We start from the raw sequence: 15900 nt of genomic DNA, 5'->3' as shown, positions 1-15900 counted from the left end.
CTCACAGCGATCCGCCTGCCTCTGCCTCCCGAGTGCTGGGATTAAAGGCGTGCGCCACCACCACCCGGCTAGTAGTTGCTTTTTAAAAGTAGATTCAATAATGTACCTTTTTTAATCTCATCACATCTATACTTTTTAGAAGTAGATTTAATAGTCTACCTTTTTATCATGTCTATATCCTCCCTTTTTTCTTTATAAGAATACTCAATAATCTATCCTTTTATCCTCTCAAATCTGTGTGTGTGTGTGTGTGTGTGTGTGTGTGTGTGTGTGTGTATATATATATATATATATATATATATATATATATTTGGTTTTTTTACGAGACAGGGTTTCTCTGTATTGTTTTGGAGGCTATCGGTCTAGCCTGAAAATCTGTATTTAAAAAAAAAACAAAAACAAAAACCTTGAATCTAATCCTCTTTGTTCAGCTTTCTTCCTGACTGTAACCAACAACATTTTGTAACCAATCCTCCTAAACAATGACAAATAATCCATAACCCATTGGATGACAAAAAACCACCCTAACCCTACCTCTTGGGAATGTGGGCATGTGTACCTAAAGTTACTTCCTGCTTTCTGGGGGAGACTACATCTTTAAGAAATCCTGAAAAGAAAGATTTGGGGTTTACTGTCAAGCTGTATTTTTGTTGTTGTTGTTCAGTCTCTGCATAATGGGAAAGTGCAGGATTTGTCTCAAGTCATGCGTAGAATAGTGTGTAAGACTGGATCATCTCAAGTAGCCTCCTAGAAATTGTTCTGAGCAGTGTCTGTGAGACTGGATCATCTCAGTTGACCTCCTGGAAATTGTTCTGATTTGTAGTCCAAATCAATCTCTAGTTGTTATTGTTCATCTTAATGTTGTTATCATAGTCCTGGTGAAATTGTGGAGTTTCATCTTCTTTTGTTTGTTTGTTTGTTTGTTTGTTTGTTTTGAGACAGGAGTTTCTCTGTGTAAGCAATCCTAGATATCCTGAAACTCACTTTGTGGATCAGGCTGGTCTCAAAGTCACTGAGATCCTCATGCTTCTGCCTCCCAGATGGTGGGATTAAAGGCATCTATATCCTCCACCCAGTTTAGATTCATTCTTTTTGGAGACTTCTGATGTCACATTAGGTCAGATTATTTGTTTCCTTGATATGTTATTTATGATTTAATAATGCTTGCTTGAGGATTCAGGAAAAAAAAAGAGCTAGTGGCCAGCAGCTTTGCTTTTTCTGATATTCAGCTTGAAGTTTGAACCCAAATTACCAGTCTCTGGGTCTTTTATTAATTCATGTTACAGTGCTAGAATGGCAGCCTGAGCTGTTGGTGTTGCTGTTTTCTTTCCTGGTATATAGGATGCTCCATTCTTCCTCATGTCAGCACACAGGCAAAGATCTTCTATGTCAGTGAATATAAATTCTAAGAATCACCCAAACTTGACGGTCCGTATATTTTTAATTAAATGCCTAGGTAGTCTTGCCCTTGTGGGAAAGATCTCCGAGATTTATATTTCTGTAGCCCATTTTTTCTTCATGTGAATAACAGTAACATGAGTGAGTGTGAAATAAGAAAAACTTCTGAGTATGATGCTTCAAGCAGATGCTTCTGAAGAGAAGAAACAGAACTGTGGAGGAGTACATCACTGTGACCGAAGATCATTCCTGCCTTCTTCCTATATATCTTTTGGGCATGTGTTTTCTAGAACTCCAGTCAAATGAAAGCCTATTAGAACATACATAATAATCCTCTAGAGTTCACATGGTTTATTAACAAAAAAAAAAACCCCTCATATGTAAGGCCACTTTGGAAATGGATGTTGAAACAATCTTTTTATAGCATAGGATAGAACTTTTGTTTCTGTATTAAGGTTCTCAGTGATGTTATTATGTTTTCCTAATTATAGTGGCTCGCAACACACACACACACGGGGGGGGGCATTCTATGATAAATGTGGAGGTTAGAGGACAACTAACAGTGTAACTTCCCTCCTTCTGCCATGGTTTCCTGGTATTGAACTCAGATGACCATGTTTGGTGGTATGTACCTTTGCCCAGTAATCATCAACACACAACTATATTCCTCTAGGCTGAAATATCCAGGTTTTCTACTCCAAATGAGTTACTTTCCTCACTGCTGTGAGAAAAAAATATTTAATCAGAAACAATGTGGGAAAAGGGATCTACTTTGGCTCATGGTTTCAGAGGGGTCAGTCCATGTTTGTTTATCCCTGTATGTATGGGTAGAATGTCATGGCTGCAGGAGCATGTGGCAGAGGAACTTCTTATATGACAGACAGGAAATGGAGCTAGATCGGCGGGGGTCAAGGTTATAATATACCTCAAAGGCTTGTCCCCATGACCTATTTCCTCCAGCCACATCCCATCTCCTAAAGTTTCCACAGTGTTTCATAATCTTCTTTCAGCCAAGCAGCAAACATTCCAAGCATAATCCTGTAGGGAACATTTCATATAGAAGCCACAGCCTGCTCCATAGGACTGTCCATTTTGTGGTGATGCAAAGCACAGAAGACAGGCATGTACACAGGTTTGTTATATCAGTGTGACTATCTATGACAAAGCAGTTCTCCTTAATAAAATGCTCCTTTATCTTCCATTTTCCTTAAATGTCATATATTCTCTAGATTAGTCAATCCTTTTAGAAATGTATGCCTCAAGGGCTGTAAGGTGTACTCTGAATTTGCTTCAGTTTCTCACCATAAAGAGAGCAGGCTAGTTCTGTTTTCTGTGTCAGAAGGTTAGCTTTGTGAGTTTGAGAATAAAGGTTTTCTAAGCCGATTAGAGCTGAGGAGAATGTAGGTCATGGTGTCACCTGCTTTGGATCTGCGTACTGCTGCTGATATGTGTGCCCTTTATGTTTTGCTCATGATTTTATGTCTCTGGGATTTGCTGCACCAGAGTAGGGATTTGTAGATTGGTACACAAATTCATAATAACTTTGACTTGTTTTCATTGTTATAAGGATTTGTAGTTGATGTGTTTTATTAAATAAAACCAATACATTTAATTAGCTAACTCATTTAGATATATGGGTTACACCCAGTGTGTCTGAGTAATAAACTTTTTTTTACTGCTCTACTGAAAGAAAATTGGGTAAGAAAAAAATTAAATACTATTGGACCTCTCCCCAAAAAAAATCTTTCTAAAAGGCAGTGATACTTATTGGAAAAGACAGTCATTGTTTTGTATAATTTTGTATGCTGTGAGCATTTTCTGCAGACACTGTCTCTCTGCTTTAAGATTTACACATTGATGATTTTTTTTCTTTATCTTAGTTTGTGTCTTTTATCATTCACTGTGTGTGGTATCACAGTTCTATATTATCCTAGGACCATGTGATGAATCAGATGTGGCTCTGAAAAGCTTTGACAGAGGAAGACTGAGCTGTGACCCTAACACCACAGGTTGGCAATGGGGACAAGTAGGAACCAGAGGCAAAAGCTTGTTTCCATATATACCTCAGTACTTCTGAGGGTTATTTAAACGAGCTAGTTAAAAATCCTTTGCTTGCTTGTCAACACTAGGAACATGAAGTATTCAGAATATATTGTTTTTATTTTATTTTTTATGAAGACATTTCCACAGGCTTATTTACTACCATCTGCATTTCAGAATGCTCATATACAGGTATTTCTTCAGCATATATAACTTCAGGGAAAGTGTATTTTCATTAATATGTTTGTCATTATAAAATAGCTTTCTTTAAAAACGTAATTAAGCCCCTGTAGAGTTTTGGAAATAAAAATGAGAATTTCTTTGACCCACTCTCTGTTTTGTTCAGAAAACCTTGTTGTTTCAACTTGGTTCTGGAATATATCTAAAGAGCTTTGTTTATATTGCTATTGTCATTTGACTTAAGTTAGCTCTCTTCTTATCTCTCCCCTTCCCATACATGTTTTACGTAAATTTTACATCTCAGCTTACTGTTAATGCCATGCCAATGTGAATATATTTCTTTCCCTTTTATGTAATTGTCACTGTCCATGGAGTTATTACTTTAAATTTTGTTATAATTATTATCTATTTCCAAATTCTAAAACCTGTGAATATCCGCATTAGTTTCAAAATATCATATTCTCTTCTTGGTTTTGTCTTTTTCTTGAAAATGTTTTTCTGGAAGCTTTCACTTTTCCTTTCATCCCAATTGATTTCTCTGTATGACTGGTGCAACCCTTTGTCCTGAGACTTTTTTTTTTATGTCTATTAATAAATAACAGAATCCTTTTATACTCTGCCTCCATTGCTTTAGTCCTAAGCACATTCTCCAGAATGCTTACAAAACAGAGGGCAGATATTAAAACAATTTCTGATTTTCTGTATTTTGTCACACTTTGTTGGTAGTTTGACTGACTGTTGAATTGTGGGTTAGAAATAATTTCCCCATAGACTTTTTCAAAAACTACATTTACTCATTTACTTTGAATATGTGTGTACACACTCAGAGATCAGAAGGCAACTTGTTTTAATTTCTCAAGTGATTTTGCAAGGGGGCCAGGGGTGGTCATCTCACTTTTTGGTTTTTTTTTCCCCGAGACAAGGATTCTCTGTGTAACCATAGCTGACTTGGAACTCACTCTGTGGACCAGGCTGGCCTCGAGCTCAGAGATTTGCCTGCCTCTGCTTCCCAAGTATGGGATTAAAGGTGTGTGCCCACACACCTGGCTCTGGCTGTTTATTTTTAAAGCAAACTTGTTATTTTATAAATTTGTTTCTTTTGTCTTTGAGAAATATTTTCATTTGCTTCCTGTAATATGTATGTCTTCCCATCTACTCTGTGTTTTAGTCTTTGATGTTATAAATGTTTCAAATATCTGGTCAACCATGTTTTTGTTTTTTTTCTTACACTTGAGAGGACCTTTAAGATTATTGTAGGAAATTCTTTCTTGAGAGGACTTGTACATTAGTACTGTATTTTTGTTGCAGAACAATTAGGCCAGTTTGTTGTTTGTTAATTTGTTTTTTTCAAACCCTCAGGTTTCAGTATCTGAGTCCTCTATTTTTTTTTCCTTATTTAACCCTTCACCTTTATGTTTGAGAGTGTAGGTGATAGAGACTGTAGGCTGTGATGGGCCTGGATGCTTGTGTTCAGAAAGGCTAGGAGAGAGACTGAAAGTCTCAGTTTGTGGTTCAATTCATTTCCCTTACTCCAGCACTCAGCATGGTTAGAGTCTGCCTAGAGTCCTTCTGGTTTGTTGATTCAATCTCATTAGATTGCGGACCTCTGACCATTACCCTTAGTTATATTGAAATAATGAGTTGATATGTTTAAGCATTTGAGTCGGCCCTGCTTTTAATGAAGCCTCGGGTGCTCCCGGTCCTCAACACAGGACTGTAGTTTGGGTACAGATTGGCTAGCTTGTTTTCTACCATAACGCCTGCTACCCCGCCAAGTACCTACCTGACTCAAAAAAGCTGAAAGTGAGGTTATTATTGCTTTACTATGTACATTTCGCCTTCCTAAGCTTTGCTGATGTCTCCTTTCTGTTGCTATTTATTTTCCTGTCCTCATTGCCTTTGTGGGTTTATGCCTTATACTGTTAAATTTCAATATTAATTGAGATAATCTGAATAGTCCCATGTTTAGTCCATTACTTTGCATCTAAGGTAAAAAGCCTTTCTTTTCCCTGTTTTAGTTTTGAAACAGAGTCTCTGTATATAGACCTGGCTGTCCTGGAACTCACTTACTATGTAGACAAGGCTGGCCTAAAACTCACAGAAATCTGCCTGCCTCCAGAGTGCTGGGATTAAAGGCATGCTCCAGGCACAATGACCAGCTTTAAAGGGCTTTGACACAAGCTTGCTCTTGGGTCTTTTCTGTGCCTAAAGTGAAAAAGTATAGAAAATTTCACAAAGTGTTTTAATCTAAGTTAGTTCCCACATCTCTGCTTATGTACAACCTTTGAAGTGTAGGGAGTCACGGTTTTGAGTAGAGAAGACAAAGTCTAGAATCCATTCATTTCTTCTTTTAGCAGTCAGGACAGCATTTCTGTAGCAACTAATTACTTCTAGATGACTTTTGTTGGTTATCTTCTGTCTTAGATTCTTTCTGCTAAATACCTAAACTTGAATTCTTTCTTCATTGATATAGAGTACCATGACAGAAAGATATTTTACATTTTGAGTATGAATATTCAGGCTTGGTTTTCGAAGTCTTGGTTTGATGAAAGAAGCCATCCATTTCTGGGCTTTAAGGGTTTTCTTTTGAGCTGTGTTCTCACTTCTTGCTGCCAGACCTGTTTCTGTGTCCTCCTCCTTAGGCCTGACTTTTATTATATCTTATACTTTGAACCATATCAAACTACCAGTAGTTGAACAGTTTGGGCCTACAAAAATAATTTTATATGATCCGCTTTAATAGAGTTAGATGACTTAGCAGCCAAGCTAAGAGTCCTCTGTAGAAATTCATTCTGATCATTCATAGAAACACTCTAGTGGGAGGAAAGGTTGAGATAAATGGGAATTCTGCATGCTAAGTAAAGGGAGAATTGTAGCCCCTACTGAATACAAAGCTAACTAGATTAGAGTTGTGCCAAAGTCCTGTGTGCTGCACAGGTTGCACTGCGCCTGGCAGTGTGGCCACTACCTCTTATTCCTGAATACCGGCTGCCAGGATATGGCCCTGTATCAGATTTCAACAAATATCAACGTAGCTATTACTTTATGTTGTCTATTCTGTATTCAATTTGCCTGTGAATCTACCCTCCCCCATTTTATTTCATCTCTGTGGATTTTTTTTATTTGTATGTATGTTTGTGTACCACGTGTTGTGAATTGCCATGTGGGTGGAAGAAATTAAACTGGTGTACTGGAACGTTGCCAGTGCTCTTAACCACTGAGCTATCTTTCCATCCCTCCTATGTATTTCTTTAGCAGTGGATCTCTAAAGTGGTTTTAAAACACTATAGAAATAAAACACAAACACAATAGTAAATTGTAAAGGCAACATTAGTAAAGTTACATTATTTGTTTTCTTTTTTGAGACAAGATCTCACTGTGTAGCTCTGGCTGGCCTAACACTCGCTATGTAGACTCGCTGGTCTTGAACTTAGAAATCTGCCTGCCTCTGCCTCCTGAGTGCTAGGATTAAAGGAATTTACAATATACTATTATATTGTTTTTAAGGACTAAGACTGGATATGGTAATTTGCAGAGCAACCACTCAAAGAACAACACAAAAATGTTTAACCAAGGTGAAATGAATAAGAGACTGCTTAATTGAAAAGGAGAGGTAAAGAATAGATGTGCTGAGTGTGGTGGTGTAGATCTATAGTACTTGTACTCCAGAAGCTGGAGCAGTACATGGCCACCCTGGGCTACATGGCCAGCCTGGGCTACTTAGCCAGACTGTCAAATTGAGAAGGATGAGGAAGGTGAAACAAAACAGAAAAGATATTTGTGGGGAATTGGTTTCAGCCCGGTCATTCCTCATGGACACTAAATCTATAGGTACTTGGTTCCCTTACACAAATGGTATACTATTAGCCTACAGCTACAACCTAATGTATTGAAATCTTTTTCCACTTACTTATAGTATCTAGCATAGTATAGATGTTGTATAAATAGTTGGTATGTTGTATTGTGTGACTGATAATGGAAGGAACTTTTTGTCTTGAGAAATTTGAATATACTGATTGGGTAAACATACAAGGACTGGGAGGTACTAGGTAAACCCACCCAAAGAAAGTTTAACACCTAGGGTGGAATCAGACGAGCTAGACTTTAAGGAAAGAAATGTAGGCCAGGTATGGTGGTGCACGCCTTTAATTCCAGCACTCGAGAGGCAGAGACTGGTGGATCTCTATGAGTTTGAGGCCTGCATGGTCTACAGAGTGAGTTCTGGGGCTGTTACACATAGTGAAGCCCAGTCTCATAAAATCTGTGGGGAATGGTAGGAGAGGGGGGATTGCTAAAGATATAGAACAGGCTTTTAATGCTAAAATGACAGGTCATTGCCAGAACTCTAACCTTTCTCATGTGGTTTGGGAAATTTCTTGCCGTCAGTTAAGAATCTCAAGCATAATTACTTTAGTATTATAGTTATTTTTAATAATTATTAATCCTTTTTAAAATACCAAGTATAGGAAATAAAATTAAGTGATTATTGCTTGTTTTTTGAGACAAGATCTGACTCTGTAGTCCAGTGTGTAGTGCAAGCTCACCTCACATTTGCAGTGATCCTTCTGCCTTAGATTCCCAAGTGCTGAGAAATGGATTATGAATGTGCTGTCATCTATACATGTATACGTGGAGGCCAAAAGTTGGCAGCAGGTGTACTTAATCACTGTCTAACTTATTTTTTAATATTTATTCAATGTGTGTGTGTGTGCCTATGCATACTTGGACAAATAAATGCGTGCCACAGTGCACATGTAGAAGTTACAGGACAACTTAAGGCAGTTGGTTCTCTTTCCACTATATAGGTTCTGGGGATAGAAATTAGGTCCTCAAGTTTGGTGGCAAGCACCTTTTCCCACTGAACTGTCTTCCAGCCTCCATTTTGTTTTTGATAGTTACATTGGTTTTTCTTACATGACAGCTCAAAGGTAATTTCTTTGGGGATTTTGTTTTGTCCCTATAGTTGAGTCATGCTTCTTTCCTCCTCTTTGACTCTCAAGATTCTGCTATATACCTGTATACCTTACCATTCCATTGCTGGGATTTGGGAATTTATAGAGACAGCCACCTCTCCCAATCTTTGTATTCTGGCTTTTTTCGTAGAAAACTTTCCATAAAGCAAGTGGGAACCTCCCAAGTTTTTTCTGATTTCTTGCTTTCTCCTGGAATCTTTCGAAGCCTCAGCTCTAACATGCTAGTTTGCCCTTTTCCACTGTCTTCAAAACTCTTGTGCCCTTTCTGCCAGTGGGTAAAAACTAGTTAGTCCCTTGGGTAATAAGCCAGAAGTTAGTCAAGGTCCATGATGTTTGGGGAGGGGGAGGAGAACAGAATTTCAAGCATTGTTTTAATTTTATTTTTCTTTGTTTTTTGTTTTTTGTTGTTGTTGTGGGTGGGTAGGTGGGTGGGTGGTTTTTGAAACAAGGTATCTCTATGCAGTCCTTGCTGTCCTGAAACTTGCTATTTGGACCAGGCTGGCCTCAAACTCACAGAGATCTGCCTGAGTGCTGGGATTAAATGCATCTATAGCTAGCAAGCTCCAGAATGAATTACAGACTTGGTTTTTTGTTGGCCATGAACATAATTTATTTCTTACTACTTAATGAATCATGCTACTTTGAGAGCTGATTTACACTGACAGTTGCTTGGCCTTTTACAAACTACAGAAGTTAATTTACTTCAGGCAGATGAAGTATCTTATCTCTCTCCTATTAAAAGATTACCGCAGCAAATTTGTTTTTATATAACAAAAATATGTATTACTTTTAGAACTCAAATTGCATAAGAAACCCTAAAACTGGCAGCATTATTGATGAAAATTTTTGGCAGTTGATTTCCACCTTTCTTGCTTGAAAACCAGACAATAAAGAATCATATTACTTTTGCAACAGTTTTTAGAAATTTGTTTTCATATGTGTGCAAATTTAAAATTAGCAACTGCTTTTACTAATGTTTACATTCCCATTCTACAAATACTTAACAACCCATTTCACACCTCTGTGTTTATTCTTGTCAGACACCCCTCTCCTGATTTTGAGACAGAGTCTCACATATCCCAGGCTAGTCTTCAACTCTTGACCCTAATAAAATCTTGAAGATTCAACTTCCAGACTTTTTCTATCCTAAAGCTCATCATTCTTTATTCCTCTTACTAGGCCTAGTAGCACTGTTGTTGTGTAATACCTGCTGTGTTCTTCAGTCTACCATTTCCATCCCTGATTGCACCCTCCTTAGTAAAGGGTGTTCTTCATTCCATCCCTAAGGGTCTGGTATCTGAAGTGCTTGCTCTGGAACTATGATGAGTATTACATAATGAAGACTTATTAAATTCTTAAAATTTTAGTGATTAATTAGTGGTTACTTCTACTAGATTATCATAAAAAGCTGATTAACACTCACAGTGGGACTGGAAGAATACAGTTTATTTCACATAACTATTCTAAGACAGGTTACTAAAGAGATGAGGGAGCCATAGCTAAAGTACTCTAGGTGTGCCAGACTTTAGGTAAACTCACCTGTTATTTAGAATGTGGAAATTCAGGTTCTCAGCTGTTCCTGAACTTGCTATGTAGATCAGGTTAGCCTTGAATTCACCGAGATTTGCCTGCCTCTCCCTCCTCAAATAATGGGATTAAAGGCATGTACTGTGCCCATCTAATTTTTTGTTTCATCTTGTTATACATATATACATAAATAGAAAAAGTTACATATTACCTTTTCTAGTGTGTTGTTACAGATACTGATTCAAAAGGACTAATTCTTCTACCATGATAATAAAAAAAATCCAAAAGATTTTTTTTCAGCCAAACTGATAATATACACAAAGACTATTTGCCAGCTTTAGAAGTAGATTATTTGACAAATAAGGGAGGAAAAAATATTGGGAATTGGGGCCAAAATGTCAAAGATAATCAGAAAACAAGATTGCTAAGTGATTGATGCTCATCTTCTTTAGTCATGACTGGAGCTCTACTCTAGTTATGGAGTCTGTGTTTTTCCAGGTCTATGAACCATTTGGAATGTATTTTAACTACTGTGATGGTCATTCTCTTAGTTAATGCATATGGCTCCAGAAACTGAGTGCATAACTTTAACTAGTTCACAAAGGGTGTATGACCTTTGTGACCCTAGAGGATTCTTGTCTTTTCCTATAGAGATTTTGAAGTGTTGCTGATTTTTTGGAACAAACTACAAAAGCAAGGGCATTGTTATTTGACTGCTAGAATGCGAGGGAAAGATTATAAAGCTGTGGACTTTTGTCTAGGTTATGCTTCTTTCTTGTTGTTATTTTGTTACCTTTGTTATTGTCTATTCATCCAATAAAGCCCCCCATTCTTCAAAATAAGCCATTATAAGAGATTATAATTTTTCCCTAATGACTTAGGTAATTAAGGATGTTTTCTTAAATTACCATTTTTTATAAACTAGGGGCCAGGTTTCATATTCATAATGATATTTTAACACAATTAGTTGTATCAAAAAATTAAAACTTTACTAGCCAAGCGAATGAATTTCCACATGAAAAGGAAGCAAGTTTGATCTGTTTAGCTGAAATCCTCTTACATTCTGGAGCATTAAGCATTTATACTCCTTTCAGTTCACTTGTGATTCTTATTCTCTCTTTTTATTAGCCCAGTTCTACTCAGTGCTGGGTACTCTACTACTGAGCTTAATCTCCATCCAACTTCCTCCCCTCTGCAGTTCATGATTGATACGTAATATGTTCTGTCTGTTGTCTTTTGATATTTTTTCCTGCTTCCATTTCCCGTTATTTTTGAATAGCAAGAATCTCTCAACCATAATATGGGCTTGGTTTTATATTACCATGTTTCCTGACCATGCATGTGGGATTTCTCTCTCTCTCTGTCTCTCTGTCTCTCTCTGTCTCTGTCTCTGTCTCTCTCTCTCTCTCTCTCTCTCTCTCACACACACACACACACACACACACACACACACATTTTTTTCCTTTGAGACAGCCTCAGTTTACAGTCCTGATCGACTTTAGAATCGTGATCCTCACTCCATCTTCAGAGTGTTGGGATTACAGGTGTGGGCCACCAAGCTCAGCCTCAACTCTATTTCATTTTCTGTGAGAAGAAAATGGTAGTATTGACACCTCCACTTAACCATTTTAGAAACAATAAAAAGCTCAATTTCATTGTTAGTCAACTTTGCACTTGAAATTGTTTTAATTCAGTGGTTCTCAACTTCCTGATGCTATGACTTTTTAATGTAGTTCTTCATGTTGTGGTGACCCCCAAACATAAAGTTATTTTTGTTGCTTCTTTATAACTGGTAATTTTGCTACTGCTATGAATCATAATGTAAATGTCTGTGTTTTCTGATGGTCTTAAGCAATCCTTCAACCTCCAAGGAGTTGATACCCACAGATTAAGAACCGCAGTTTTTGCACACTCTACACCATTAAACATAGGCCATTTTTCACTTAGTCATAGTTGATCTAAGTTGTTGCTTTCAAACTTTGAAAGTTTTGTTGTTGTTGTTGAAGCAGAACAAAACCTTTTTCTGTTTATGGTTTTTGAGAGGCAGTTTTGTATTTGTGTGCCACTGCCATGGCATCCTGCTAATTTGATGTGACTTGTCGGTGATTCCAAGCCCCTGTGTAAAATGAGATGAAGGCGTCTTGCATCCTGTTTGTAGGTGATTTAAAGCCAGGGCAGAGGACAGTAACACAAGAGCCTTTCAAGAAACGCTCTTTTGTTTTCAATTTTTTTACTTTTCTTGCCTGAAGAATATAATAACTTAGTTTTCTAGAATTATATAGAGGTCTTAGATTTATCTGAAAAGTCCTGACACTAGCACAAACTGAGAGGGGTGTTGGGAGAAGTCTATGGGACAGCAGATGTGTATTCTGATTGTACATGTGGAGTTCAGGCCAGCAAAAGCTACAAATCTAGTGCAGGACCTACCTGCTCACAAGAATGGAGGGCATGGTAGGCACAAAACCAATGGATGCCACAAGTTCTGTCTTCATTTGGAAGAGGGAGGCTTGCTCACTTAGAGGAAGAAGAGTGGCCAGTGACCTTTGAATCTCCCCCCAGCTTTTGACTTTCTGCTTCCCTTTACCTGTATTGATTCACTCTAAGCTGGTCTATTTGGTATGTGTGCCAGATTTTTTTAAAATAAATTGTTCCAACAAGAGGAAATTCACCTCTGGAGGCCACCTTAGCCTTTAACTTGAGCCTGAAGTTGAAGTCACCATCCAAGTATGCTCTGTGCACCTGACATTCCTTCCCACAGGAGCCTCCCGGTGAATAAGAGGAAAGGCTCGGCCAATTATGCTAGACAAAGCCACACAGCTGCGAGTCAGCTGGGAGGAGTTTCCGTTTAGAGCTGGAGCTGGTAGAGGCTGGCTCAACCACCTCCTTTTCTTAGCCCCCCCACCCCCGTTCTCCGGGATTACCTGGGTGGAGGCTGAACCCCGACTCTAGGACAGGGCAGCAGATGCTGCGACACTGGCCAGCACCACCCACCTTCAGCCTTGGCCTCAAGAGCTAAGACCAGAGAGGCTCAGGTGGCACCCGGCACCCTGCCTGAAGGTTGGCGGGAGGGGAAGGGGTGGTCCTTACGGCTGGACCCTCCAGCTGACACAGGAAGTGCGGGGAGAGCCTGGCACTGGGCTGGGGATCCGCCCCGCCTGCCGCTCCTAGGCTGTGCTGTCTCCGCAGAACAATGAAGTGCTTCCAAGTTTGCTGAGACTCCTGGGGAATCCATCGAACTCTGTCAGCCTTCAAATGTGCCGCCAGAGACTTCCCCAAGAAGCTGTGTTTTAATAAAAGAAGAAAAAGATACCCTTGCTGGGTAGATCCCTTTGTTAGGAGATCTTCACGACCATGGTCCAGCGCTTTAGCCTCAGGCGGCAGCTCTCCAAGGTGGGTCAGTTTTCTGGTGTGTTTTACCGGGAACTCTGACTGGCTTCAGCAGGGCTTCCTTTTTGATGGGACTTTTTTGTGTCAAGTCTGCCTTCCTCTAGTGCTAAGGAAGGTCTGGGGAGGAAGCGCTGTCTTTTGTTCTTTGATCCAATGGACACAAAGCTGAAGGCTGCCTGCCCTACCAGCCCCAGACTGTTTGCCCCTAAAAACTGCAGCTGTCATCTGCGAATCTGGACTTGTCATATGTACCCCTAATAGAATTTGAGGAGAGTGTGGATAAGAAATAATTGTAGGCCAAATGTACATATCTAATTAGCAATTAAATAAGTAGCTTATAGACCAACAGAAGGAAACCTGCCTGCTCTGTGGAATAAGGACTCACATAGAAATTTCACTAATAAATTCAATAAATTAGCACAAAACAGTTCTTTAAGCTGCCAAGTCCCATAGGAAAATGTTAAGATGAGGGGTTGTGTGGAGGCTTGCACATCTAGTGAAGAAGTGTGTAGCATGCCTTACAGGGAAGCTGGTGGACCAGTTCCTTAGAGTTCTAAGTGAAAAGTCGGGCTCACGGGAACAGTTTCAAATACAAAATTAAAAGGTGAAGTACCCCTTTAAGAAAGAATAGTAGTTTTTAATGAATAGGCCCTGGATGTAGTTTGAGCTCTTTCCTTAGTGCAGAGGCTGTGCAGAAAGAGGAAGAGGTGAGCTTTATTTCAGAAACATTGTGATCTCCACAAACTTTATTTTAAAGACATGACAGTTGGTGGCTATATTGTGCCACAGTTCATCACCTGTAGACAGAATTGTAAACAGTCTATCTGTAGGCATTCTCAACTTTCTTGGCTGTTAATCAGAACTGTTAAATCTGTGTGTGTTACAATGTGTTAGGATCCTAAAGGTAAACTCTTAGTTACTCACAGGTGACCCCAGTGTAACTGAAGCAGAAGGAGTACCATGCTTGCCTCCATTCCCAGACTGTGTGATAGCTTCATGATCTCACCTGACAGGGACTTTTAGGAATATTGAAATGCATTTCCCGTCCTGTGTGTAGAGACTCAGAAAACCCACATTTCTCCTAAACAATATAAAAAAGAATCCTTGTGTTATTCCTTCAGTGTATATTTTAGTGGTGTATTTTCAGAGGTGTAGTACATGTAACAAGCAAACGCTGTGGTGTTTCTCATGGCACTGCTGCAAAGGAAAGTCTAGCAGCTAAGAGCCAGGCAGTGATCACTTAACTAGAACATAACTGCATTCTGAATTTTTGCTGCTGATGCTTCTCTCCAGGTTATTCTTTACATGGATTATTATTTATTACATAAAGAGACTCAGGGAAGGGTGGGAGCACAGTCTACATAGAGAGAATCAGAGTAAGCAGAGCGATTAATTCCTTTTGCTTACCTTAACAGTGTTTATAGTTCCTACTACAGATGGTTATGACAAAGTCTTAAGAAATGTATGCCCTTGATTTCCTATGTATTCAGTTGTGAATGCAGTTTGTAAGGTACTTTGAACATGAAGAAGAAACTGAATAGGATGTCCCTGATCTTTTTTCCTACACTCACTGAGATTTAAAGACCTAACTATTTCTGCTCTGTCATACAAGAAGTTTTGGTAAAAAGAAAGAATCTTGTAAAAGAGTTAATTTTCTTACTGTGTTTTAATAGGAATTTCTGTTAGAAAGTTTTTGAAAGGAAATATTTGCAAAGGTTTGTGATGTTTTAACCTTAGTATTCATTGATCCTAAGTTCAATTGTCACTTGACTCTGTAGGCTAGTTACTGTTCACAGATAGGCTAAGAAAAAAAGAAGGAAATTGTGGAGCTACAGGAGGAGTAAAACCCTTCTCTCCTGGTACACCTTTAGTCCCAGCACTCAGGAGGCAGAAACAGGCAGATCTCTGTGAATTTGAGGCCAGCCTAGTCTACAGAGTGGGTTCCAGGACAGACGCCAAAGCTGTAGAGAAACCCCATCTTAGAAAACAAACAAACAAACAAAAAAAGAATCATTAGGAGTGAAATGCTTACACTGTCACACTGGAAGGTGCTGGACGATTTTGGCTTGTCCAAAAGATATAGAGCAGAAAGGTTTTTGTTCGTATTTCTGAAGTAGCATATAAAAAAATCCTAGCAAGGAAGAAAATCTAAAATGGCAAAGAAGCTGGGATCCACTCAAGGAGATCAAGTAAACACCATTCTTGGGAGTAAAGAGATTAAAGGCATGCGCCACTACCGCCTGGCTTAATTTTTTTTTCTCTTAATGATTCTTAAAGTTGATTGATGTTTCCAGTAATATGTCCTTTGATTTTACTTTTATTTTTTATTATTATAGTTAGAAACAAGCTTGCTTCACATGTCAATCCCAGCCCCCACTCCCAATCACCACTCTGC

General features: G+C 38.8%; 1 protein-coding gene across 4 annotated transcripts in view; it reads left to right on the top strand.

Annotated features, from left to right (window-relative positions):
• The window catches only part of Tmcc1 (transmembrane and coiled-coil domain family 1), a 155447-nt gene that overhangs the window by 64966 nt on the left and 74581 nt on the right, over positions 1-15900 (top strand). The window contains exon 1 of one of the 4 annotated variants that reach the window (XM_040737578.1): positions 13019-13508. The exons of the other annotated variants lie outside the window; for them this stretch is intronic. Within the exon in view, the coding sequence (XP_040593512.1) occupies positions 13470-13508 (39 nt within the window). The 5' untranslated portion in view covers positions 13019-13469. Of the gene's footprint in view, positions 1-13018; positions 13509-15900 lie in introns of those variants that run through there. 4 annotated transcript variants of the gene reach the window in all.

The sequence above is a fragment of the Mesocricetus auratus genome, unplaced genomic scaffold (genome assembly GCF_017639785.1).
Source record: "Mesocricetus auratus isolate SY011 unplaced genomic scaffold, BCM_Maur_2.0 Super-Scaffold_100676, whole genome shotgun sequence".
Lineage (NCBI taxonomy): Eukaryota > Metazoa > Chordata > Mammalia > Rodentia > Cricetidae > Mesocricetus > Mesocricetus auratus.
This window is presented reverse-complemented; position numbering and strand designations above follow the sequence as displayed.